We start from the raw sequence: 24,258 nt of genomic DNA, 5'->3' as shown, positions 1-24,258 counted from the left end.
GCAGGAGCCGGGGGCGGCACCGACCTGCAGCGGCCCTGCGGGACCCGCTCGGCACCGGCAGTGCGCGGGGACTACCACCGGCACCGCACGGAACCGGGATGGCACCGGCACTGCACCAGGTCCGGGACTGCCCGGGACTGGCATTGCACGGGGAACCCACGCTGAACCGGCACTACGCAGGCCTGGCACTGCCCAGGGCCCCACACTGGCCGGGGACTGGATCTGGATTGCAGGGGGACTGGCACTGCATCAGCACTGGCACAGTGCTGATGGGAACAGGCACTGCCCAGGACCTGGCACTGCACGGGGACTAGCACCGCACTGGCACCGCACAGGGCCAGCACTGCACGGGGACCGGCACTTGCACCAGCACTGGCACTGCATGGGCACTGGCGCCGCGTGGGAGCTGGCAAGGCGCTGGTTGGGAACAAGCACTGCACCAGCACCAGCACCATGCAACCACATCAGCACCGCGCAGGCACCAACGCTGGCACCACGCCGCCGGCGGCACCACGTGCAGTGCCCTGGCCTGGCACCAACGCTGCACCGGAACAGGCGCTGGCACTGTGCCTGCAGCGGTGGCACGGACACCCTGCGCACCGCACAGCGCGTGCACACGCTGCGCCTCTTTGCACACCCACTGCAGGCATCGCAGATGGAGACGCTGCGCCCTGCGCACGGCCCAGGGTGCAACCAGCCCGTGCTCACGCACTGCAGCCCTGCACGGACACAGGGATATCGCGTGTGCAAATGGACACGCACGCACAGAGCCCAGGCGCTGCAGCCTTGCACACGCGCTGCACACAAACATCTCCAACCGGCACATGTGCCGCTGCACACAGGACACATGGGAAACCCACCACGGCACAGAGCAGCGCACTGACACACTGCACATGTGGAGACCCTGCAAACGGGACACACACTACATGTGAGTCCCTGCACACGCATCGCACCCTGGCACACGGGACACACTGCACATAAGGATGGACCGTGCACTGCACGTGGGATGCAGTGCACATGCGCGGCACATGTGTGACCACACTCCCCCCCCGACACCCCCCCACCCAGCCCGCTCCTGGGGAAGGATGGGGTGCACCCCCCAGGTTGCCACCCGAAGTGCTACGGGGGTGCGGTGGGTGCCCCCCTTCCGCCCTGGCCCCGCAGGCTCCCCGGGCCGCGCGGTGGCCGGTGGGGCCACGTGGCGGGCTCAGGCCGCCCGCATTCGTCACACGCATGACCCCCCCCCCCCCCCCCCCAGCCATGAGTCACTTCCCAGCAATGCTGCGGCTAGGGCCTGTGGGAACTGGGGGGGGGAGGCCCCTGCCATGCGCCTCCCAGTGAGCCTCTGCTGCAGCCCCCCCCCCCATGGAGTCCCCAATAGTACCCCCCGCTTCCAGCTCTGCTTCCAGTACAGCCTCCCCAACCCATTATGGCTCCCCCAGTAGAGCTCCCCCTGCCCAGTACAGCCCCCCCAGTACAGCCCCACCATTCCCAGTACAGCACCCCAGTACAAACACCTCCCAGCACAGCCCCACCAATACAGCTCCCAGTATACCCCACCCACCCAGTTCAGACTCCACAGTATAGTCCGGACCCAGCATAGCTCCCCCACTCCCAGTACAACCCCCTCCCAGTGCAGCCTCACCGGCACAGACCAGTACAATCCACCCCCCAGTACAGCCCCACCAGTACAGCTCCCAGTATAATCCCCCCCAGTGCAGCCCCCTGTATAGAGCACCCAGTATAGACCCCTCCCAGTACAGACTTCACCAGTGCAGCTCCCAGCATACCCTTTCCAGTTCAGCCCCCTCATACAGCCCTCCCAGTATAGCCCCCCCCCCACCTAGTACAGCCTCCCCCTTCCCAATACAGCCCCCCCAGCCCCACAGACCTGCCCCAGCCCCTGGCAGGGCAGAGGGCTGGGACCCTCTCTGGGGAGGGGGGTGGCCCATGGGTGGCACTGGGTCCCCTGGGTGATGATGGGTCCCAGTGGGTTGGGGGGGGTCCCAGGAGGGTGGGTATCCCAGCAGGATGGGGCAGGGTCTCATCAGGGTGGCGGGAGTCCCAGGAGGTTGGGAGGGTTCCAGTGGGGTGGGATCCCAGCAGTGGGGGGATGTCCCATGAAGGTGGGGGTCCCAACAGAGTGGAGAGGTCCCATAAGGGTGTGGTGGTCCCAGCAAGGTGGGGGGGCGGTCCCAGCAGTGGGGGGGGGGGGGCAGGAGAGTGTGTGTGGGGTCCCAGGAGGGTGGGATGGTCCCAGCAGGGTGGGGGGGTCCCAGAGGTGAGGGCGAGCCCGGTGGGGTGGGGGGTCCCACCAGGGTGGGGGTCCCAGGGCTCGGTGCCCCCATCCCTAGTGTGAGGGGCCCCATGGAGGCTACGTGCACCCCGGGGGGGGGCCCACATGGGGCGAGGCCCGTCCCCCCCCCGTCCCCACCCTTTCCTGCTGCCTGAGTCACGGCCGCTGCCTTCCGGGTGTCCCACGGCTGGCAGGAGTTTCTGCGGCTGCTGGGGTGTCCGTCTGTCCTGCCACGGCCCGCTGCCGTCCGTCTGAACGAGGGGCTGTCCAGCTGTCCATCGGGGTGTCCGTCTGTCTGCCAGGGTGTCCGGTTGTCTGTCTGTGTGGTTGTCTGTCCATTGGGGGGGGGGGGTGTCTGTCAGGGTGTCTGTCTGTCCATCCGGGTGTCCTGTGGGGTGTCCATCTGTCCATCATGGGATGTGTGCCTCTGGGGGCGTCCATCTGTCTGTCCTGGGGGCTTCCCACCCACTGGGGTGTCTGTCTGTCTGCCAGGGCATCTGTCTGTCCTTCCAGGTGTCCCCCTATCCATCAGGGTGCCTGTCTGTTTGTAGGGGTGTCTGTCTGTCCTTCCAAGTGTCCAGCTGTATGTCGGAGTACATCTGGCCATTGGGGTGTCTGTCTGTTGGGGGCTCTGTCTGTCTTCCTGGGTGTCCATTTATTGCGGAGTCTGTCTGTCCATTGGGGTGTCCACCTATCCATAGGGGCATCCATCTGTACTTACGGGTCGCTGTACATCCTTCTGGGTGTCCACCTGTCCACTGGGATGTCCATCTGTCCATTGGGGTGTCCATCTGTCCTTCTGGGTATCTGTTGGGGTGTCTGTCTGTCCTTCCAGGTATCCATTAGGGCGTCCATCTCCCTATTGGGTTGTCCTTGACCTCCTGGCTCTCCAGCCCTTGCACCAGCCATCTCATGGTGTCCTTCCATCCACAGGTCCATCCATCCACCCCACCCATCACCACCTCCCCAACGCCATGTACACCGCGCTCCCCAAAAGGTACCACCACCGTCCCCCCCCACCTCCCCCAGCCCTCCCCACCTCACGCCGCCCCTCGCCCCGCAGCGGTTCCCCCTTCGGCCCCTCCGTCACCCGCCCGGGGCTGCACATATGGCGGGTGGAGAAGCTGCAGCCGGTGGAGGTCCCCGAGGCGACGTGGGGCGTCTTCTTCTCGGGGGATGCCTACCTGGTGCTGCACAACGGGCCAGATGAGCGAGCCCACCTCCACCTCTGGATGGGTGAGCTCTGAGTGGGGGGTGAGGGGGTACAGGGAGGTGGCGGTGGGACCGGGGGGCTCAGCGCTGGCTGCCACCGCAGGCCGGGATTCCTCGCGGGACGAGCAGGGTGCCTGCGCCCTCCTCTCCACCCAGCTGAACACGCTGCTGGGCGAGCGCCCTGTGACGCACCGTGAGGTGCAGGGCAACGAGTCCGACGTCTTCATGGAGTACTTCCCCCACGGCGTCACCTACCAGGTATGGGTGCTGGACATCCCTGACGGGTGCTTGGCGTGCTCCCAGTGCTCAGCATCCCAGATGGGTGCTCAGCATCCCGACCAGGCTCTCAGCAACCCAGTCAGCCTCTCAGCATTCTGGATGGGTGCTCAGCATCCCAGATGGGTGCTCAGCATCACCACTGAGCTCTCAGCACCCTCACCACCCTGCTTGTTCCCCACTGAGCATGTGGGACCCCCTCTGGGTGCTGGGCATCCCCAGTAGGTGCTCAGCCTCCCTAGTGGGTGCTCAGCATCCCCTCCGGGTGCTGAGCGTCCCTGATGGGTGCTCAACAACTCTACCATGTGCTCAGCATCCCCTCCGGGTGCTCAGCATCCCTGATGGGTGCTCAGCCTCCCTGGTGTGTGCTTGGCATCATCTCTGGGTGCTCAGTACCCATGGTGGGTGCTTGTCATCCCCGTTGGGTGCTGGGCACCCCACTGGGCGCTCAGCACCCCCATGCCGGCAGGAGGGCGGCGTGGACTCGGCGTTCAAGCCCACCCGCCCTGGCGCCAGCGCCGGCCCCGTGCACAAACTCTACCAGGTGAAGGGCAAGAAGAATATTCGGGCGAGCGAGCGGGACCTGAGCTGGGCCAGCTTCAACACCGGCGACTGCTTCATCCTCGACCTGGGCGAGGTGGGTGGGGGCCCTCGGGTGGCCCTGTCACTGCTGTGCCTCTCCCTGTCCCCCAGGGCCTTGTCGCCTGGTGCAGGACAAAGGGCAACGTGTCCTTCTGGGTGTCCATCTGTCCCCTGGCGTGTCCATCAGCTCGTTGGGGTGTCCCTCTTCATGGGGCATCTGTCCACCTGTAGGGCTGGCCGTTTGTCCTTCTGGGTGTCCATCCGTTGGGGTGTCCATCTGTCTGTCAAAGCAGCCGTCCATCCATAGGGGTGTTTGCCTGGTTTTCTGGATGTCTATCTGCTGGGATGTCTTTCTGTCCTTCTGAGTATCAGTCTGCTGGGTTATTTGTCTGTCCTTCCAGGTGTCCAGCCATCCACTTGGTCATCTGTCTATCCATAGGTGTGTCTATCTGTCCTTCTGTATGTCTGTTTCTTGGGGTGTCTATCAATCAGTTGGGGCATCCTCCTGTCCATAGGGGTATCTGTCCTTCTGGGTGTCCATCTGTCCATTTGGGGAGCCATTTATCCATGTGGGTGTCTGTCTGTCTGCCTGGGTGTCCATCTGTTGGGCTGTCCATTTCACCGTCGGGGCACCTCCCTGGGCCAGCTTCAACCTGAGCGACTGCTTCACCCTCAACTTGGGCTAGGTGGGTTGGGGGCCACCATGGGATGGCTCCATCACCACTGTCCCTCTCCCCATCCCCAGACCCTCTTTGTCTGGTGCGGAGCCAGGTGCAACGTGCTGGAGCGCAGCAGGGCGCAGGAGCTGGCTGCGGCCATCCGGGACGGCGAGCGGGGCGGCAAGGCTCGCCTGGAGATCGTGGCAGACGGTGAGGAGCCACCTGAGATGCTCCAGGTGCGTCGGGGCCCCGACGTCCCCCCTGGGAGGAGAGGGGGACCCAAGTGTCCCTGGGGATGGCTCTGTGATACCCCCCGTCTCTTCACCCGGCAGGTGCTGGGCCCCAAGCCCACCTTGCAGGAGGGCAGCCCCAAGGAGGACATCGTGGCCGATCAGAGAAATGCAGGGGCAGCTGTCCTCTATAAGGCAAGGCCATTGCGGGACACCACAGTGGCGCCAGGGCTGGACATAGCCGAGGGTCAGCACGGTGGTCATGGGGCTGGGCATGGCCAGGGGACACTGCAGCGGCCCCGGGGCAGGGCACGGATGGGCAATGCTGCAGTGGTTATGCGGGAGGACACAGGGCTGGGCACGGCCAAGGGACCCCAGGGTGGCCCCGCAGTGACGTCCCGTCGGCGGGCAGGTGTCGGATGCGACGGGGCGCATGGACCTGAGCCAGGTGGCCGCCAGCAGCCCCTTCAGCCAGAGCCTGCTCTGCTCCGATGACTGCTTCGTGCTGGACAATGGCGCCGGCGGGAAGGTCTACGTCTGGAAAGGTGCCCAGGGACAGGGACCGGGAGGGGGGGGTGTGGGGACAGGGGCCCACCCCAGCATGGCTCTGATGTCCCCGTCCGCAGGGCGCAAGGCCAACGAACAGGAGCGCCAGGCGGCCCTGAAAGTGGCCGAGGAGGTCATCGCCCGTATGGGCCACTCGCCCCGGACACAGGTGGGTGCAGGTGGCGAGGGGCGCCCGGGTGCCGGCATGGGCGATGTCACCCTGTCCCCGTCCTTTCTCTGTCCCTGTCCCGGCAGGTGGAAATCCTGCCCCAGGGCCGCGAGACGCCCCTCTTCAAGCAGTTCTTCACCAGCTGGAAGTGAGGGAGCGGGTGCCCGTGGGGCCAGCGCCCAGCCCACGGCATCACCAGGCTTGTGCCGGCTGTGCCAGCTCCCTGCCAATGCCTGCGCCCTGCTCAGCCATCCCCATCCCCGTGTCTTTGCCCATCCTATCCCTGTCATTCTCATCCCCATGCCAACGCCATTCACATCCTTGTGCCATCCCCGAGCCCATGCCATCTCCATTCCTGTGCTATCCCTGTGCCATCCTCATTCCTTTGCCCACCCCATGCCCATGCCATCCCGATCTCCATGCCATCCCCAAGCCCGTGTCATCCCCATCCCCCTGCCTTTGCCCACCCCATGCCCATGTCATTCCCTTCCCAATGCCCATGCCATCCCAAGCCCGTGCCATGCCCACAATAACTCTGTGCCAACACTGTCTCCCCACCCTCACTGCTGCTGTACCTCTGCCACCTGCACGCCCTCACCACCTTGCTGCCAATGGCCACGCCACCCCTGTGCCCACGCTGTGCCACCTCTGTGCCCCATCATTGTGCACACGCTGTCCCCCTGCCCACATCATATTCTTGCCCACACCACCCACGTGCCCACGCCGCCTGTGTCCATGCCACCCCCGTGCCAACGCGTCTCCCCCATCCCGCGCTCAGGCCCTGGTGAATAAAGGGACGGTGCCGAGTCCTGCGTCTCGCTGCTCTGGGTGCGGTGCCAGCCCTGGGGATGGGTTGACACGGGCAGGGCTGGGGACAGGAGGGGACACAGACAGGGCAGGGCTACAGCAGCGTGGGGGCCGTGACGGCAGCAGGAAGATGTCCCCAGCACCCCGGCATTTTGCCACCCCACATGGCATCCTGCAGGGCCACCTGTGTCACGAGTGTACCAGACCTCTGCCCCATGGGGTGATGCCCGCTGCTGTACCATGTCCCCAGGGGCTAGCAGCACCCATGGGTGCTAAAGTGACCAGGGAGCCCTGGTCCTTGCAAGAGTACCCAACCCCAATGTGGTTGGGAAAGGTGGGAGATGGCCTGTGGCACCCACCTGGCTGCCAGTCCTGGGTCCCCAGTGTCCCCACATCACTGGTGTCCCCACGTCCGCAGACCACCATGTCCCCAGGCCCCTCATGTCTCCAAATCGCCAGTGTCTCTGCATCCCCAAGGTCCCCTCATGCTGGTGTCCCTGCAGCCTCCATGTCCACATGTCCTCCAAGTCCCCCCCTCCACCATCTCCACAGCCCCTGCATCCCCGATGTCCTCAGTGTCCCCAAACCCCCAGTGTCCCCCTGAAACACCCCTAAAGCCCCCCTACACACCCACGGCCATCCAGACCCCAGGACCCCCATTGCTCCCTGCTCACCTCTGCCGGCCACTGCCTCCAGCTGCTTTTCTGACCAAACCTCCCTCGTTAGACTCAAATAATTAGTGCTGGGGCCAATTATTTATCCCATTAGCCCTGCCTTCGCTCCCTTCTCTGGAGCATAAGCCTGGTCACAGTGACCCGTCATGAAAACACGAGGTGATTCTCACACATGGTGATTCTCACATGCGGCTCAGCTTCGCCTTATTAAAAGATTTCACGTTAGCGCTCACGGCTGACGTTAGGAATACGTGAGCTCTGCCTGTCCCCGCACCAAAACACCGGCATTTCACCCCAATTCCTGCCCGGGAGCGCATGGCCAGATCCTACTGCATCCATCACCAAAGAAAAGCCCTTTTATTGTTGCTGGGAGAGACGGGGACAGCATGGGAGGAGTGAGCGGTGGGGAAGGAGCCCACAGGACCCCGGGGGAACGGGCTCGGAGGAGCCGCTGCATCCCCCAGTGCCCGCGGGAGGGGTGGGCGAGCCGGGACCCCCGGCATCTCCAACCCCCATCCTCTCCTGCTACTTCTAAAGCAACACCCAGGGAAGAAACTTAACAAAGGGAGAAGGTGGCAGCTGGGCTGGGCTCTTCCTTGTTCACAGTGAATTTGGGGTGATGGAGGAGGGGAGGGATCCCACGCTCACAGGTTTTGCCAAAAAAAACCCCCTCAAACACCCACTTTGGCCTCGCTGGATCTCCTCTGCAGGGGGAGCTTGCTCACACATGATTTAAATCCCCAAAGCATGGTTTGGGGAGAGGGAAGGGAAGAGAAAACCCCTCCAGTGGGGACAGCAGGGAGGAACACACAGGGACACATGTGGCAGCCCCACTGGCGAGCTCTGGGATGCTCGGGGGGGAGGTGGCAACACTGCAGAGCCAGGTTTCGGCTCTCCAGGTGATGTTAGACCCTGTAAAATGCTAAAATCAATCCGGTGAGCTTCATCAGCGAGCCGAAATGGGGAAAGTGGTTTCTCCATCACAGCCACACCAGTTCTGAGGCCACAGGGTCGGAGGGAGCGTGGGGGGAGAGGCAACTTGTTCCCTGAAAATGCCCAGTAAGGGATTTGTCATCCCCTCCTTCAGCTCTGAAAGAGAATTCGCACTCCAAACCAGAGGGAGGAGGGGGGAGATCAGCACTGCAGGGGCTCAGGATGGGATCGGCCCCTTCCTCCCGACCAAGGACCAGCTACGGGGGACAGGAGAGAGCGGAGGAGAGCAGCGCCTGGGTCAGCCCTGCTGCCAAGGGAGCAGGGCAATGGCACTTCACTTGGAGAAAAGAAAAAGAAGAAATAAAAGCCACACATCGTTTGGAAGAATCAGGCAGGAGCCAAGTGCTCCCGGGGGGGACGGAGCGGCTCTGGTCCCCACAGCCCCTGCCAGCCCCCTTACTCTATCAGTTCCACATAATTGGCAGGGAACATGCCGAAGTGGCCGTCAGGACCATAGCCACGCCACCAGCCTTCGTCGATCATCTCAATGTTGGTGATGATGTTCTCCGGATCAAACGAGATCTCAGTGTCATCAGCTGGAATAAGACAGAGCGAGGGAGGGGGTTAAAACCAAGCCGATCCCTGCCAGGGACACACTGTGCCAGGCATGCAGCCTCCCCACCAGACACCCCCTTGCTTAAAGAAAGGAGTCTGTGACACAGTCAGCTTCCCTGGGGCTGAGTCCTGCTGTAGCCCAAACCCCTCGACAGCCACTTTTCACAGCAAACCAGCATTTTTATGGCTGGAGAAAGCAAAGGCAGCTCAGCCCCACTGCTGCTGTGAAAGGCCAGGGGTTCAGTAAATTGTAAGATGTGAATATCCAGGTAAAACAGGCTCTGAGGCAGGAGGCAGGGGAGGGGAGACAGGGAGGGGAGTGAGAAACAGATGTTAGGGGGAAAAAGAGAAGCCAATGGCTTCCTTCACTTGCTCTTCCAGCTCCAAGTTGGGTGGAAGACACTTTATCTAGCACCCTGCCATGGGATTGCCCAGCATGATGGGTGATGTCTCTGGTCCAGGTATCTGGAAACAGACTGGGCCCAGCAAACCCCCCCCAGTTCAGAGGGAAAGCCAGAACTCTGCAGGTCTTACCAGCCTGATAGTCGTAGAGCGCCCGGGCACACAGCCCCTTCCCCGTCAGGTCCGGCGGCTGCTGGTACTCAACTGGGTAGTCGTATTTGGCATCGTCAACTTGTTCCTTCAGGAAGGAGAAAGGCAGAAAAGGAGTTACCAGCATGAACAATGCTGTGCCAGGCAGCTCGTGCTTCGTTAGCCACAGCAAGGGTCTGCAGTCTGGGGTCTTGCCACCCCAACGCACGGCACACGGGGTGCACGTCACCCCACTGCTTCTTGCAGCCGCACTTGGTTTCCCAGGTGGATCAGGAGGTGTTGCACACTGGGAATTGCAGGAGAAAACAGTGGGAGGGAGGAGTACAACACCATGCAACACCCAGAGATTTAGATCAGCCCCCCCGAGCCTCGGAGAACCGCATGCAGCAGGTCCCAGATGCGCCCCCCACAATAAAAACACTGGCTCTGGGAGCTCCACGTGTCTCTGCTAGGAGATAAAGAGATGAGTGTGCAAACCAGCCTTCCACTGAAGAGCGAAGGCAGCCAGCTCTCCTGTTCGACTCACAAACCGGCACCGATCCTGCAGTGCCTCCGGCCCAGCAGCCGGCACCACAACCAGAAATACTGGAGACCAGCAGCAGACAACCCTTCTGGAAGGCAATCCCTTAGGATCTCTGCTGCAGACAGCGGTTCATCACCCACACGTTTAAGACTGTGGAAGCTGGACAAGCTCCAGCTCCCATTTTCCAAGCATTTCTCTCTCATTTTGAGACCTGAGCTGGCTGCTTTTTACTTCTCTTTCGTAGAGAAAGACTGAGGTGATTGTTCAGCCCATCTCCCCACCCCTTTTGAACCAGCTGGACACTTCCAGACAAATTCAAGAAAGAGAAAATTAAGTATCTTTGAAATGCTTATGGTTTTGTGAGCCGGGGGGGGGAAGATAGATGAATAGAGGAGAGGAAACCAAATGGCCACCACATCTCCAAGGGAAACACTGCAGCATGACACAACCCCGCGATTAGATGCTGGAGAATCTGATACAGCACGCCAAGAATAGCTGGGCTTTGTCGGCTCTGCTGGTTTTGGACGTGAAAAGAAGGAGAAGGAGGAGAAAGTCCTTTGGCAAAGAGGCTGACAAGAGCCTCTCCCCTTGCCCCCTCCTGGGGCTCCAGGGACAGGGGGGCAATAACCCCAGCCGGAGTGGTCCCAGGGCACGGGACGGGTGATGGGGGCTCAGCACCAGCATGTCTCGCTGTCAGCGCTGGGAAGGGACGTGGCAGCATCCCCTCGCCATGCAGCTGCGGCCCCAGCGCATGTGAACTTCAGGGTATCTCAGTTTCAGACTGATTTTAGCCCAGGCAGCCGGGCTCTGAGCACCAGAGTGTTTGTACCCAAAGAGAAGAGACGCTCATAAAAGAGTTCCAGACTCATCCTAAAAGATGAGACAAAGCCACGTTCTCTTGCGTGAGGATCCTGGCCAGCTCTCGGGTGCCCTTTTCCCCCTTGGGGTCCTCTATCCTCCCTCATGCACCAACCTGAGGGGGTTCTTCATAGATGGCCGAGGGGTCTGGTGGCTCCTCGTACAGATTTGCCTCTTCTGCATGGGAAGCCGGGACGCTTGAATTGTACCCAGAATCTCGCCCTGCGGAAGAAACAGACGGTATCTCACCACGATATCTGTCACCAAAACCTCTCCCTGTCCCCTCAGTCATCGAAATCCTGCTCCAGGCTTAAGTGCCACCAAACCTCTGGTATGAGCAGGATGTCCCCTGGGTCTCCTGTCCTGCAGAGGGGATGGGGTCCAGCAAGCACGAACCCAGCTCCGGGGGTGAGCAGGGGTTTAGGGAATGATAAAAAGGACCAGGGAGAGACCCAGGATCTCCGATAGGGAAAGGAATAAGCTTGCTCAAGATGAACCATTTCCAAGCTGCTCCTCGTGGTGATGGAGAAGGGCTGGCGCAGAGACCTTGGCCGAGAGCAGCATCTAGTGGTGACTGCAGCCTGGGGACCGCCAGAGCTCGGCCGTCCTGGACCCCAGCTCGTCCCTAGCCCCCAGCTTGTCCCTGGCCCCCAGTTGCTGGGGTGGACGGGAGCAAAAGCATAACAAGCTGCTCTGAAACAACTGCTGGTTTTGCTCCACCAAAGCAAATCTATTTCTGGCTGAAGCATTTTGCTGAACCCAGTCACTCAAGGGCTTTGGGTTTTGACCAGGTACATCCTGGCTTATCTGGAAAAAGGCAGCTTGGAGGTTGTTTCCCAGCTTCCACCTTCCTGAAGCAAAGCTCCGGGGCAGCCTTGGGAATGGGGCAGGGAGCAGCTCGGTGAGCTGGGGACAAGCCAGCACAGACATGAAACCACACAGCCCTTCAAGGACAAGGCAACACCTCCATGCCACCCACAGAGACCTTCTGGACACAGCCAGCCCTCCTCCAGACTTGCTCTTCCCACCCAAACCACCTGAAAGGAGACAGAGCATCTCACTACATGCAGAGAAAGCTCTTCGTAGCCCGGCTCCCTCTCCCTGCCTTGCCACCCCAGTCCCGGCGGCGAGGGCAGGGATGCCCGGGCAGATGGGCACTGCCAGGCCTTGGATCCCTGCATTGACGACATGCACAGGTCCTCTGGTCTTTACTAGGATGGCGAGACAGCCCTGTCTACCTGCTAGAGCTGGCTGCTGTCACCGCACTCTGCTGCCCAGAGGGAAATCAGTGCGTGGGGGTAGAAAGCCTCCCTTGCTGAGTCTCAAAGGCATTTTGGAAAGATCTGAGGGCAAAGCTCAAAGCCCCCGCAGTGGGAGGTCTGGAGAGGGGCTCTGGGGGTGCACGTAGCTGAATTTCAGCCTTTCAGCCAGGAGATGTCCTCATCCCCTCGGCCACTGAACCTCCTGCTAAGTCTGAGGAGGAAACAAAAGGACCTTTCCACCAGGCAGCAATAACTCTCCTCCTTCCCCAGCCTCAGCATCGCGCTCAGCCCTTCCCGTCCCCTCCGGCTGGTGACAAAGCCAGCGGGTTTCTGGCCTAAAGATCCACTTGCGCTCTGCCGAGGCATGGGAAACCAAAAGAGAAACTTGGAGCCTGGCCTCAACTTGCCCAATTTTGGAGATCCTATTTGGAGAGGCGAGCTGTAAAGCTTTGGTTAGGCAAGGAAGCAAAGCCACGCACCTGCTGCAGGTACTGGAGAGGCTGGAGGGGTCCCCCAAGCAGAGGAGGGGGCAAAGGAGGCTGGGGGAGCATCCCGGGCAGGAGAGACGGGAGAGGCAGGACTCGTCACAGAGTTCACCTCCTTCTGCAGGAAAGGGCTGCGAAGCTTGCCTGGAAAAGGAGTTAAACATGTTGCAGGAGCCGGGCACGCATCAAGGCTTCAAGCCGCATGGCGACAGCCCCGTGACTCCCCAGGAATCACAGGAGTTAGTCACTGAAGGGTGTTGTCGGACGCTTTTTGCCTTAGGAGCCCACTGCTTGGTTATCCTCCTAAGCAGGATTTTCCAGCTCTAATCCTGGTTGGGGAAAACAAGTTTGTCTACTGGTTACAGCAGTCATTGCAGTCAAGTGAAAAAATAAGACATAATATTGAGGAGGAAGAGTAGCTGGAGGACACCACCAGCCAGGTCCTGCTCTCTGGGGTCTCCATGGTCATTTTTGGAGCACCCTGAATTTCACAGACATTAGGACCAGCAACTGGGAGGGGTACGATTCAAACTGGTTGCTGCCAGCCTTCTAAGCCAGCGCACTCTCCTTTGGCAGAAGGTAACTATTTGCTGTTATCTCCCCCATCTACGCCTCTGAACGCAAACAAAAGCAAAGCAGGAGAGTTACGAGGCAAGCCCTATTGGAGCGCAGCAGTGAATAAGCACCAAGACTTGCCAGCCTACCCTTAGCCTGTGGGTTTTACCAGTGCCAGGGCATTTGTCTTCCTTTCCTCCACTGAAAAACATCAAATACTAACGAGGGAAATCCCAAGGGATTTCTCACCCTCAGAAATCAGCCTTCCCCCCATAGTGACGTTTAAACAGCAAGAAAGACATTTTCCCACCATGGCATTTCATCCTGTCCCACCGATGACTTGCCTACCCAAGAAAGTGTATTTGTGCTTGTATCACAACACAGAAGTGCTTATTCCAAATTAATTCAAGCTACTTTCAAGGGGGTTGAGCTGACTGAGGAGGAGACATCCATCCAGGGTTATCATGTGTTCTCAGCGACTTCCTCAGCTAGTTTGAGGTTTGGTTTTCACAGCTTCCTGGTTTCTATCTGATAGATCAGATTGGTCTCTTCTAAAGGGACACACTCCCGCTTGGTTCAACCAGTGCAAAAAATTGGGTGGAGTTTATGACAGTCAGGATAGATTGTGACAGTGGTCCCCTTCTGGCTTTAATATATTTGATTTTCATTTAAAAAATGAAATTTAAGCTTCACAAGTGGAGTCAAAGTATGGAAAACTTCAGTCTCGGCTGTTAAAACCTGGCGCAGCCCGCGGCAAGAGACTTACCGTGGAAAACCACACAAGCTGGGTGTGAGACATTGCTCTGCCTATGGCTGAGAACACCGGGTGTGATGAGAGCTACCCGTGCTCAGCAGGAACCACGGCCTCACAAGTAACACAGCCGTCCCAAACACGTGCTTCCCCCCATCGGGAGCACTGTCTGCACACAGATTTACCCGGTGCGGGCACCGGGAACCGACCCACGCTGCCTGACCCACTGCGAGTGTTGCATCTCGTGCCGTACCTGGCTGGGAAGCCGTCACCGTGTCCGCTGGCACTGACTTCTCCCTCTGCCTGAAGATGTCCCGGGGGTTCACCGCTCTCTGCGCTATCAGCGATGCAGCCTCCTGCGAAGATGAAGAGCGCAGTCAAGGCACGGCAGCCCTGAGGTGGGGAGCAGCACAAGGTGGGGAGCTGAGCCGATGCAGCCCCCCCCAGCAAAGGGCTCGGACTCCTGGCAGCGTACCTGCGCTTTCTCCACTGATTCGCTTCTTTTGAAGCCCTTCCGCTGCCTGGCCTCGTACTCCTCGGCTTGCTCCTTCTGCAGCACAAGACAGGGTCTGCTACGGCCTCAGTGGGTGCCAAGCCAGCCCCCTCCTTCCCCATCCAGCCCCCTCCTTCCCCATCCAGCCCCAAGGACCGGAGAAATGGGAACAAGGAACAAACATGGTGATGGAGGGTGAACAGGGAGGAAACCCCCTGGATCTGGGAGGGAGATGCAGGAGGTTTGCTGGGCTGAGGATAAGGGCTTGATTTCCTCCGGTGTCCCCAGGCTCTTCCCCAGAAAGAGTTTTTAAACTCTGCTTTCCCCAGAGGCTGCAGCTGGACTGGCTGTCGGGAGCATGTGGCCAGTGGGAGCAGACATATGAAGTGAGATCCAACGAAATCGAAGCCCATTCGACGAAACGGAGGATGGAGCAAGAGACCTGGAGGACCAGCCCGGGGCACCTCTTCTGCCAGAGCGTGTCCATGGGTCTTTCCACATCCCCCACCAGCCACAACAGTGCCCGGGGACACCCGGGGTGCTCCTCCATCACCCTCCTGCCTCTGCCCGCAGCGTGGTCGGCACCATGGCACCCTGTCCTCTCTGTTGTGGCGGATGCATGAAGAAACCTCACCATGGGGGACAGCGGTGAAGCTCACCCATTGCTGCTGCTCCTTGTCCCTGTTCTCTGCCTCCTGCTGCTGCTGGAGTCTCCTGCAGTGACAAACAACAAATTGGGGTTAACACGCAGGCAGGACGAGCAGTTTGCTCTACACAGGGCTGCTCTGGCACCTCACCCTGCTGCAGCTACACAGGGAAGACCAGAGGAAGGACATTGTCCCTCACCTCTGGGGCCAGATGAGGAGCCACAGGCCACCCCCGGAGCCGTGCAGGGGGCAACACCAAGGAGAGGGGGGCAGAGCAGCAGGAGCTGCTTCAAACAGTGGGACCAAACTGGGGAAATCTCTTCCTTCAGCAGCATGGACAAGAGCATCCGGCACGGAGGGGCTGGGCAGACTTCCCCATCCGAGCTCAAAACAGGAAGGCAGTGCCCACTGCTGTTCACAGAAGTGAGCTCCACCACCTAATAAGGCTCCCTGGGGTCACACCAGGCTTGGAGAGGAAGGAAATCAACAGAGAGAGCACAATGCCGGTCCCCGCACACGCCACCTCCTCTCTGCAGGGCGCAGAGCCCTGCACCAGCCGGCCTGGACCTCCGGCACCCCACAAACAGCGGCCACAGGTTTCAGCAGCACCCTGCAAGGGGGGGGGTACCGGGTCCTGGGGGCAGGATCTGCAGGCAGGGAGACCCACGGATGATGCTGGACAAGCAGCCCAAGCTTGTTGGCCGTTGGGTGAGGGAGACGATGCTCTCTCCACCCCAGGGGCTTGCTGGGGGATACCCAGCTGGAGGAACCCACGGGCCAGCCAGATCAGCCAGGCCAAACCTCCACCACTGCTCCAGGAAGGTGAGCAAAGGCGAAGGCAACTCATTTGCACGTCGGCAGGAGCAGACGGACGCTCGGGTTGCACGGGGGCTATCAGGAGGATTGGACCTGCGGATCGCGGTGCCCGAGGGCAGCGTGCCACGGCCGGGCTGAGCCTGCCCCAGCACAAGCCGAGGCAGAGCCCCTCCGCATCTGCTGCCTTAAAGGAGGTTTCCTGGAATTGCAGCGACTGCAGTGGCAGGGAACGCAAAGACACGATCTGCTGCTCCCTGAGGAACAACGCTCCGCTGGCAGCACACGGGCTGGAGCGGGGACAGCAGCTCGGATGAGGTGGTGACAAGGATACACTGAGAGATCCCGGAGAGTGGGATGGGGTCCGGGCACTGTTACAAACACTCGCCAGCAGCAGGGACTCACTTCTGGGCTTCGATTTCGTTGGATCTCGCTTTGTATCTCTGCTCTCGCCCCGCCGCTTCCTGCAGCTCCCGTTCCCGACGCTCTCTCTCTAGCCGCTGCCTCTCTTCCTCCGCTCTCCTCTTCTCCTCCAGCCGGCGGTTTTCTTCATCTTTCTGATGAGAGATGTGCAACAAGTCGTGGGTTTAATGCTGCCAGGTCTGAGAAACCCCCCCAAGCTCTTTGCATGCCATGCCATGCCACCAGCCAGCACGGTGGATGTGCCGGCAGCTCCCAGGGCACACGGTGCCCGTAACACTTCCACACCCTGACGGTTCATGCGCTATTGCTAAACCACTGTAAAACCCTGGTGTAAAGCAACCTGAATGGGCAGCAAATACAGAGCAGACTTGCCCTGCTGTTCGGTCTCAGAAAGCTGCCTTCAGAAAGGTTAAAAACCAGCCCCGTCACCCAAATGCACTTTGCCATCCACTGGGAGCCAGGCTGCAGCCCAGCTCTCTCCCCCTGCACCCACCCCAGCAGCCCAGAGCCAAATTAAGATGAGATAAAAAGCATCTTGCTCTTCAAGACCAATTTCCTCCTCCCCTTGTACCCTGAGGCAGCAGGACCTCTGCAGACAGCCTAGCTCCACGCTGCTTGAGGTCTGGGTCCCTGGCTCTGGGCAGGAGAATCCAGGTTAGAGAGGGAAGATGCAGATGGAGAGAAATCTCCAGCTACATGCAAATGCCTCGTCTTACTCATGCCTGGCTGCTGAAGAGAAGCGGCAGCACTCACCTCAGCTTTGGCCCAGAAATTATCTTTATTGACTCTCTTGATTTCGGACATTGCATTTGTCTTCTGGTAGACAGAGCCCTGAGGGGAGAGAGAAGGCAGCACATGTGAGCGGTAGTCACTGAGCAATCACAATTATTGCATTCCTCTGCAGAAATTTGTCCCCGCAGCTTTCTGGCAGCTTTCTCCTGCTGCTACAGGTCCGGCCAGACCCTCTTTGCCTTCCTCTGGCAGAGGGCACCCAGTCCCACACAGCCACGGGCCAGCAGGCTGGGTTGAAAGGGTCAACGGAAGATATTTAGCATGAAGAATAAAAAAAAAAGACGCTTTGTGATAGAATATAACAGCAAAACCAGCACGGTCCCACATTCAGCACAGTCTGTGACTTTTTAGAAGTTACTATAACCTGATGCTTTGCCCCAGACTTTAAAGAAGGGCTTGCTGAAGCCCAACGACGTGCATGTTCCCAAAAACAGGGACTTCCAGCCTAGTTTTCCTCTTGCCTCAAGCAAAAACCAGGTTGCTAAAGTGCTGCAGGGCCCAGGCTGGAGCAGCCAGCAAAGAAGTGACCAGGACACATGGGAAACCTGGCACTGCCACACCAAAGCAGGGTCATGGGGAGAGCGAGGGTCTTGCACAGCTCAGGTTTGCTCTTTACCCACATCTCAGAGCAGGGTCACGCGATTCACAGTCGGAGAGCATGTGCACCTGAGCTTCTCCTTTGTACAGCTGAGAAACCTCGCTTGCTTGGTGTGTGTGTGTGAAAAAAACACCTTCCTACATAACATTTCCATGTAGACAGAAAGGAAGTTGCTGAGATCTCTGTGAAGTGTCAAACTTCACAGCACCGGGGGAAGCCTCAGTTTTCGTTTGCAAGCAGGTCAAAATGCTGCTGCACCGAAACGTCTTGTTCCCTGTCCCTCGGCTGCACCATGGCCTCGGAGAAGCCCCAGGCCTCACAGATACTCTGCAAATTTGAAAAGCTGGAGCTTTTGTGTCTCTAAAAACTTGAATAGAACTGGAGGAGAATCAGTCCTGCTTAAAAAAGTGGCTGGGCCTATGGAGAGGAGAGCTTAGGCTTACAGGTTTGCTGCAGGGACATCTCAGCTCTACCACCACCCCCATGCTCTTGCCCTGATTCACTCTGCAACGAGCCGAAGAGAGGAACCAGCCCTGGGCACAATCATCGGTGCTTCCACAGCCATGTCAAAGCACGGGGAGGTGATGTCGGTCCCAGACTGCCCAACTGCGAGGCCAGAGGGACCAGAAAGCCCCCACTGAGCCAACTCACCACGGGAGCTTGAGGGCCTGAGTCCTGGAACTTGCTGCTCTCCTTGTGGAAGTTGTAGTTGGCCCCAGAGGCCTTGGCAACCTTCTCCATGATGAGTTCAGGCTCCACATCCTCCTCGGCGCGAGCGTTGATGGTGACATGAGCCCCCTGAGCAGGGAGAAAGCCAGCACAGGAGTGAAAGTGCGACTCTAGAACCCACCATGCTGCTCCGATAGGTCCCGTCCATCCTCCCAGAGCTCCCAAGGGAAGGCAAAGGACCCAGGTGAGAAAGAGGGGTCACCGGCCGCTCTAAGATAACGCAACGCTGGGAAAGCAAATGTTTGTTGGAGGGAGAAGAGGCTCGTTTTGCCTCCTCTGCAGTCCCCAGAGCTATTTTTGCCAGCAAGAGGTTTGTGTTGTGAATCAGCCTCTGTAATGCACGCCTGGGCTTATCCTACAGCACAGGGAATATCGAGTGCCAGGGCAGCACTCCCCAGCCTCGCCTGGCCACAGTTCTGCCTGCAAACAGATGCCTCTGTCCCACCCCAAAAAGCAGCGTGAGCCATGCAGGGCACAGGGTCCCTAGGGCCACGACCTAGCCTGGAGCCCACCGATCCGGGGAGGACACAATGAAAAGAGGACCAGACCTTTAGGAAGTTTGCTACAGTGCTGACGTGGTTGGCACAGGCTCCTTTTCTCACATCATTCACGCCTTCACCGGTCTGCAAAGAGAAACCATCGGCACCTGCTTACCAGAGAGTCCCATCCCAGGCTGTTTTTATAGCAGCAGCACCTTGATTTAAGTCCGCAAATCATCCACGCTGGGCACGGTGAGGGCTTCACCAGGGCTTACTGCATGGGAAGAGACCCCGCTCTGCAGCAAGCGCTGCCCAGAGGGACGTGGCGAGCCTCCTGCCCAGGGACAATGGCCACGCCATGAGGGCTCCAGGCTCCCGCTGACCCTCAAGCACTTCATTCGACCCATCCTAGATGGGTTCAGAGCCATTTACCAGCAGCCTCGCTGCCAGCCGAGTGAGCTACATGGCCAAAGAGATGTAACGGGGACGTGAATCCTCCGTTCGCCTGTGTCCACGGGGTTTGGACTACGCACCCACAGCGGTGGGCGTGGTACATCCTCGGTATTGCAGCTTGGTGGAGGGGATTCAACACGCTGGCTGCCGAGCGTGCAACAACTACGATTCAAGAGAGAATTGAAGGGAGAAACCATGATTTATCTCCACCAGGTCCCTCCTGGGAAAGGCGGAGGTCTGTCCCCACTCACCCAGTTGACGAGGACGTATTTGGGCAGGCCGGAGTTGGGATCCTTCACCCTACAGAAGGCATACATCACCTTCCCGCTGTTGAGCTCCTCCACCATCTCCTCCAGGCCACCATCTGCCCCGGGAGAGAAAGGAGAGGGTGCTAAAGACAAGCAGATCTCACACACGTGGTGGGAACGGCTGAGCCCACCGAGGTTGCAGACTCCTGGAGATTATTCCGGTTAGATTTGGAGTTGTCCTACACCAAGAGTATTTCAGACCCCTCATGTTTACCCTAGTCCTTCCGTCACCTGCTCGTTTGTGCGGGAGCTGAGCCTCAGCCCGCTCTCGCCCATGCCCCCGTCCCCAGCAGCCTTCGCCACCAGAGATCTTCCTCAGATTTTTGCTGTGACAAGCGCAAATCCACGTACGGAAAGATCCCGGGTCTGTAGCGCAAGTCAAGTAACGATAGAGAAGGGAAAGGAGATGCTCACGTGCCCCGGACTAATCAGAGGTTTTAAGCAGAGCAGGCAGCTGCAAACTCTGCCCACAGGTTCCTACACGAAACTGTGCTGCGAGGTTTCCGGCGAGCTACTCCACTGCCGGAAAACAGCTCAACGAAGATTGGAAAGGTCCTGAAAAAGTGGCAGAGGAACCAGCTACGCCTCGTTCCCATCCCACCTTCTAAGTCTGGTGGCGGCCATGAGGAGCCCTGCTTCATCAAATGGGAAGTAGACAAGAAAACGAGAGTCTGGTGCAGGGTAAGGTCACACTTGCCGACCGTAGGAGGAAACTCCTGCTCTCACGCTTTCCTCGCTGCTCTTAAACCCACAGGGCCCCTCCAGGCAGGTCCTTCCAGGGGCTGCTCTCAGCTATGAGCTTGGGGACGAAGGAGGAGAGCCCACCCCTGCACAGAGGAAAAAATATTGTGCAAGGCTCAGCAGAGGGGTTGTGCAAGATGGGCAAGTGATGGAAAGTGCTATGGTGCCCCAGGAACCGCAGCATCACTCCTGCTAGAAGTGTATGCCAAAAAACTACCAGAAAAGGAGGAAAAACGCAAAAAACATGTGCTCTCATTTCAAAAATATTCCCACAGACCACGATTCCTCCTACTTTGGTTTGTCTGACCCCTGAAAAGCAGAAAACGAGCCACTGCCTACCATCAAACACCGGCAGCAACTGCACAGCTGAGTCTGTTTTGTTCTGCACTGCAGCAGGACCTGAGATCGTTTTCTTCTCCACTATCAAATATTTATGCTTTGGCTCTAAATTTGGCACAGTGGTTTCCAAGCCCGACAGAAAAGTTTAAGGCTGGAAGTCTGAAGCCTGTCAGCTCATGAGGGCCGCAGGACTGGGTGTTTGCCGGGTCAATGTTTAACGCTGTGGCGGCGTGTATGGAACAACACAAAGGGAAGTGCTGGGAGGAGCGGAGCTCTGCGGAGAGGTCAGGGCTCTGCTAACAAGGAGCAGCAGAGTTACACCGTGCCTAACTAACCAGGGTCCCGTATAAAAACCACACGGGACTTTTAATTTACACACAAAACTCACCAAGCAGCTAACGCCTGCACGAGCCCTAAATTCAGATCTCTCTTCCATACACACCTAACTCTTCGAGAGCAGCAAATCTGCACCTTGGCCCCACCGACAGTCCCCCGCAGCCGCTCTCTAGCGCAGACCTGGTGCTCAGGCAGTCGCATCCTCTGCAGCCTCCCTGAGGCTCCCTGCAGCCCTCGTCTGCAGCTCGGTAAGAGCCTTTTGCTGAACAAAAGGCCCCGGCACCAAACCACCCACCACGGGGGCTTCGCCGGACTCTGCAAAGCTACCCAGAAACGTCTCACCTGACCACAGTCGCTGCGAGCTTCGTGGGTTGTGAGAAACACTTGCAAATGAGAAAGACAGCCGGCGAGGCAATACAGCCGAGCGCTGGAGGATGCAAATCTAGAGAGCGGAGAAACCTGCCTGGATGAGTTGCTTTTGAGCAGCTTTAGCTTTGCGTTGAGAAGCATTTGTGTGGGAATCGGCAGCTGGATAAAAAATAAAAAAAAGTCCCAGGAAGCGGGGAACCAAAGAAAGAAGAGGCACTTTAGCAGCAGCAAGCTGGAATCCCCAGCCTGAGAAAGCTGGCTTTGAAGCGCTTTGTGGTCCTTCCTTCATCCTGTGCTGCAGCTGGCTAGGATCTAAAATACTTCAGGACTGCAAAGAGGTACAAGGACCCAAACTTTGGATCCTTTGGAAAAGAGGAAAATGAAAGGGAAGGAGAAGGCAGAGCCACGCATGCACCTCTCCCACCTGCCACCGAGACTCTTTATTTTCCTCACTCAGAAACCGCACCAAACACCCCAGTGCTCCCAGATGTGCACTCTCGCTCTCATCCCACCGCCAAGGCCGCTCCTCACCAGCGTCAAGGGGCAAGAATAGGCTCGGGGATTAAAAAAATTAAATCACCCTTTAGGGAGGGGAGAGGGAGCGAGCACAGTTTCCCACCACTGGAGCCATTCCAGGCAGAGGCTGGATGCCACCAGAAGGACAGAGCGACAAAAGCCAGCCAGACCTCATGAGCTGAGCCCTGCGAACAACCCCAGACTCGGCCGGCGCGGCCAGGCGAGGGGGGGGGACAGTCCCTAACACGCTCACCTCCGGAGCCAGCCACTCGCAGGTCATTGCTGTTGCCTTCATAGGTGAACAGAGCCCTAAAAACAAGTCAGGAGCGGAGGTTTTAGCCGACCCGGTGAGAAACGTTCACCCCCAAACTTCACACCCTGACAGCATCTCCTCTCCTGCACCAACTCTTCTGGAGCACACCCCAAAAACTCCCCCATGCTCACGGTCCCCAACCAGGGTGTCCACACACGCCTGATACCCCCGATGCACATAGCTCCATGGGGCTCCCCACCCCACACACCTCCTGCCCCACATCCCAGATACTTCCTGATCCTCCCTATACACCCCACAACCCCCCCAGACACCCCACACCCCTGATCCCCCCTATACACCCCACACCCACCCCACAGGCACCCCCCACTCCCTGATCTCTATACATCCCACCCCCCCTGCTTCCCCTACACACCCTGCACCTTCACTCCAGACACCCCACACCCCTGATCCCCCCTATACACCCCACACCCACCCCACAGGCACCCCCCACTCCCTGATCTCTATACATCCCACCCCCCCTGCTTCCCCTACACACCCTGCACCTTCACTCCAGACACCCCCACACCTCTGATCCCCCCTATACACCCCACATCCCACACCCAGACACCCCCACACCCTCGGATTGATCCTTTCCACCCCACATCACCACCCAGGCACCGGCCCAGCCCTAAATCTTCCCCCACACACCCCCCAGGCCCCCCCAACTCCCTCCAGACACCCCCCCAGCCCTGACCTCTTCTATACAACCCCCACCCCAGACACCCCCACACATCCCGGTTTCGCTTCTACCCCACCCCCTCAGATCCCCCCAGTACACCCCAGACACCCTGATCCCCCCTATACACCTCAGACCCCCACCGCAGACCCCTGCCAGACACCCCGATCCCCCCTATACACCCCAGACCCCCACCCCAGACCCCCCCCAGGCACCCTGATCCCCCCATACACCCCAGACCCCCCCCCCAGACATCCCGATCCGCCCTGTATACCCTTCATCCCCCCTATACAGCCCACAATCCCCCTCCCCGGCACCCCCCACCCCCGACCCCCCCCAAACACACCCCCATCCCCCCCCCGGCACCCCCCAATCTTCCCTTGCGGACCCTCCCCCGCCCCTCACCAGTCGGTGGGGCTCCCCGCCGCCACCACCCGCCCGTAGGCCTCCTGCAGAGCCCGCCCGTTCTTGCTGAGGTTCAGCGCCATGGCAGCGCCCGCTCCCGGCCCCCCCCCGCGCCGCCACCGCCGCCCGGCCCCACCCACCGGCCCGCCCCACCGGCACTACCGGGACCGCCCCGCCACAGCCCCGCCCCGCCCCGCCACAACCACGCCCCCTCCGCGGAGCACGCCACGCCCCGAGGCGCCAAGCCACGCCCCTTGAGCAGCAGGTCACGCCTACGAGTCGCCAAGCCACGCCCATGGAGCGTCCCGCCCCGTCCCGGGAACTCCCCGCCCCTTGGACCCAGAACGCCAAGCCCCAGAACGGCCACGCCCCACGAGTGCCCCGCCCTCCCCACCCCTGCCCAGGCCCGGCTCACTCCGGCCCCCGCGCCCGGGGACCCCCGTCCCGGGGCGGTTCTCGGGGACCCCCCACCCCAGGGCAGACCTGGGGGTGCCCCCAACCCAGCCTGGGCCCACATCCCGCACCCCGAGACACCCAAACAGCACCCCCACATGGCCCCCGTGCCCCCCCCTCCAATTCCAGGGGGTCCAACGCAGCCCCCCCAAACGCAGTCCTGCCCCCCCCTCCCCCCCCAGGCCAAGATAATCCGCATTTCCCTGGATTTCCCCCATTTCCCCACCTGGCGAGCGCGGGGGGGACCTGGGGGTGTCCCGAGCATTGCAGCAGCTTTGAGCCCGGAGCTTTTTGGAGTGCAAACGCGCCTCGATGTTACCCCAAATCATCAAAATTCTGCTTTTTTTTCCAGGTAAAGCACCAGTTTGGGGTTCAGAAAGGGGAATATTT

The 24,258-nt window shown here is 59.7% G+C and overlaps 2 protein-coding genes across 8 annotated transcripts; one reads left to right on the top strand and one right to left on the bottom strand.

The window, feature by feature from the left end:
* Nucleotides 1–102: 102 nt before the first annotated feature.
* On the top strand, nucleotides 103–6,776 carry CAPG (capping actin protein, gelsolin like). Of its 6 annotated transcripts, none has more exons than XM_041128358.1 (10): nucleotides 103–928; nucleotides 3,230–3,293; nucleotides 3,360–3,532; nucleotides 3,612–3,766; nucleotides 4,329–4,421; nucleotides 5,112–5,261; nucleotides 5,358–5,450; nucleotides 5,668–5,800; nucleotides 5,882–5,970; nucleotides 6,057–6,776. In XM_041128358.1, exons 1-10 carry the CDS (start codon nucleotides 454–456, stop codon nucleotides 6,120–6,122), a joined length of 1,491 nt encoding a protein of 496 aa, XP_040984292.1. In that variant the 5' UTR covers nucleotides 103–453; the 3' UTR covers nucleotides 6,123–6,776. The 6 variants fall into 6 exon arrangements, with proteins under 6 accessions (XP_040984292.1, XP_029890618.1, XP_029890621.1 ...); XM_030034758.2 differs by having other exon boundaries at nucleotides 106–928; nucleotides 4,254–4,421; XM_030034761.2 differs by lacking the exon at nucleotides 103–928 and adding an exon at nucleotides 2,341–2,551 and having other exon boundaries at nucleotides 4,254–4,421.
* Nucleotides 6,777–7,789: 1,013 nt separating this feature from the next.
* Nucleotides 7,790–23,541, bottom strand: DBNL (drebrin like). 2 transcript variants are annotated; one of them, XM_030034766.1, is made up of 14 exons: nucleotides 23,416–23,541; nucleotides 22,275–22,330; nucleotides 19,664–19,776; nucleotides 19,029–19,103; nucleotides 18,403–18,549; nucleotides 17,115–17,192; nucleotides 16,344–16,495; nucleotides 15,138–15,192; nucleotides 14,461–14,535; nucleotides 14,239–14,341; nucleotides 12,674–12,823; nucleotides 11,048–11,154; nucleotides 9,534–9,639; nucleotides 7,790–8,980 (listed from the first exon to the last, which is right to left on the bottom strand). In XM_030034766.1, exons 1-14 carry the CDS (start codon nucleotides 23,496–23,498, stop codon nucleotides 8,841–8,843), a joined length of 1,440 nt encoding a protein of 479 aa, XP_029890626.1. In that variant the 5' UTR covers nucleotides 23,499–23,541; the 3' UTR covers nucleotides 7,790–8,840. The 2 variants fall into 2 exon arrangements, with proteins under 2 accessions (XP_029890626.1, XP_029890627.1); XM_030034767.1 differs by lacking the exon at nucleotides 12,674–12,823.
* Between the last annotated feature and the right edge of the window lie 717 nt (nucleotides 23,542–24,258).

The sequence above is a fragment of the Aquila chrysaetos genome, chromosome 13 (assembly GCF_900496995.4).
Source record: "Aquila chrysaetos chrysaetos chromosome 13, bAquChr1.4, whole genome shotgun sequence".
NCBI classification, from domain to species: domain Eukaryota; kingdom Metazoa; phylum Chordata; class Aves; order Accipitriformes; family Accipitridae; genus Aquila; species Aquila chrysaetos.
This window is presented reverse-complemented; position numbering and strand designations above follow the sequence as displayed.

What these genes read in the sequence shown, in the direction of transcription:
- DBNL (XM_030034766.1), bottom strand. Translation starts at nt 23,498, where the DNA reads ATGGCGCTGAACCTCAGCAAGAACGGGCGGGCTCTGCAGGAGGCCTAC. An exon ending in CAGGCCCTCAAGCTCCCGTG is followed by an intron (nt 17,193 to 18,402) that starts GTGAGTTGGCTC and finishes CTCTCCCCTCAG; the next exon opens with GGCTCTGTCTACCAGAAGAC. An exon ending in TCTATGAAGAACCCCCTCAG is followed by an intron (nt 9,640 to 11,047) that starts GTTGGTGCATGA and finishes TCCTTCCTGAAG; the next exon opens with GAACAAGTTGACGATGCCAA.
- CAPG (XM_030034758.2), top strand. Translation starts at nt 454, where the DNA reads ATGCAACCACATCAGCACCGCGCAGGCACCAACGCTGGCACCACGCCG. An exon ending in CCACCTCCACCTCTGGATGG is followed by an intron (nt 3,533 to 3,611) that starts GTGAGCTCTGAG and finishes CTGCCACCGCAG; the next exon opens with GCCGGGATTCCTCGCGGGAC. An exon ending in GAAGGTCTACGTCTGGAAAG is followed by an intron (nt 5,801 to 5,881) that starts GTGCCCAGGGAC and finishes CCCCGTCCGCAG; the next exon opens with GGCGCAAGGCCAACGAACAG.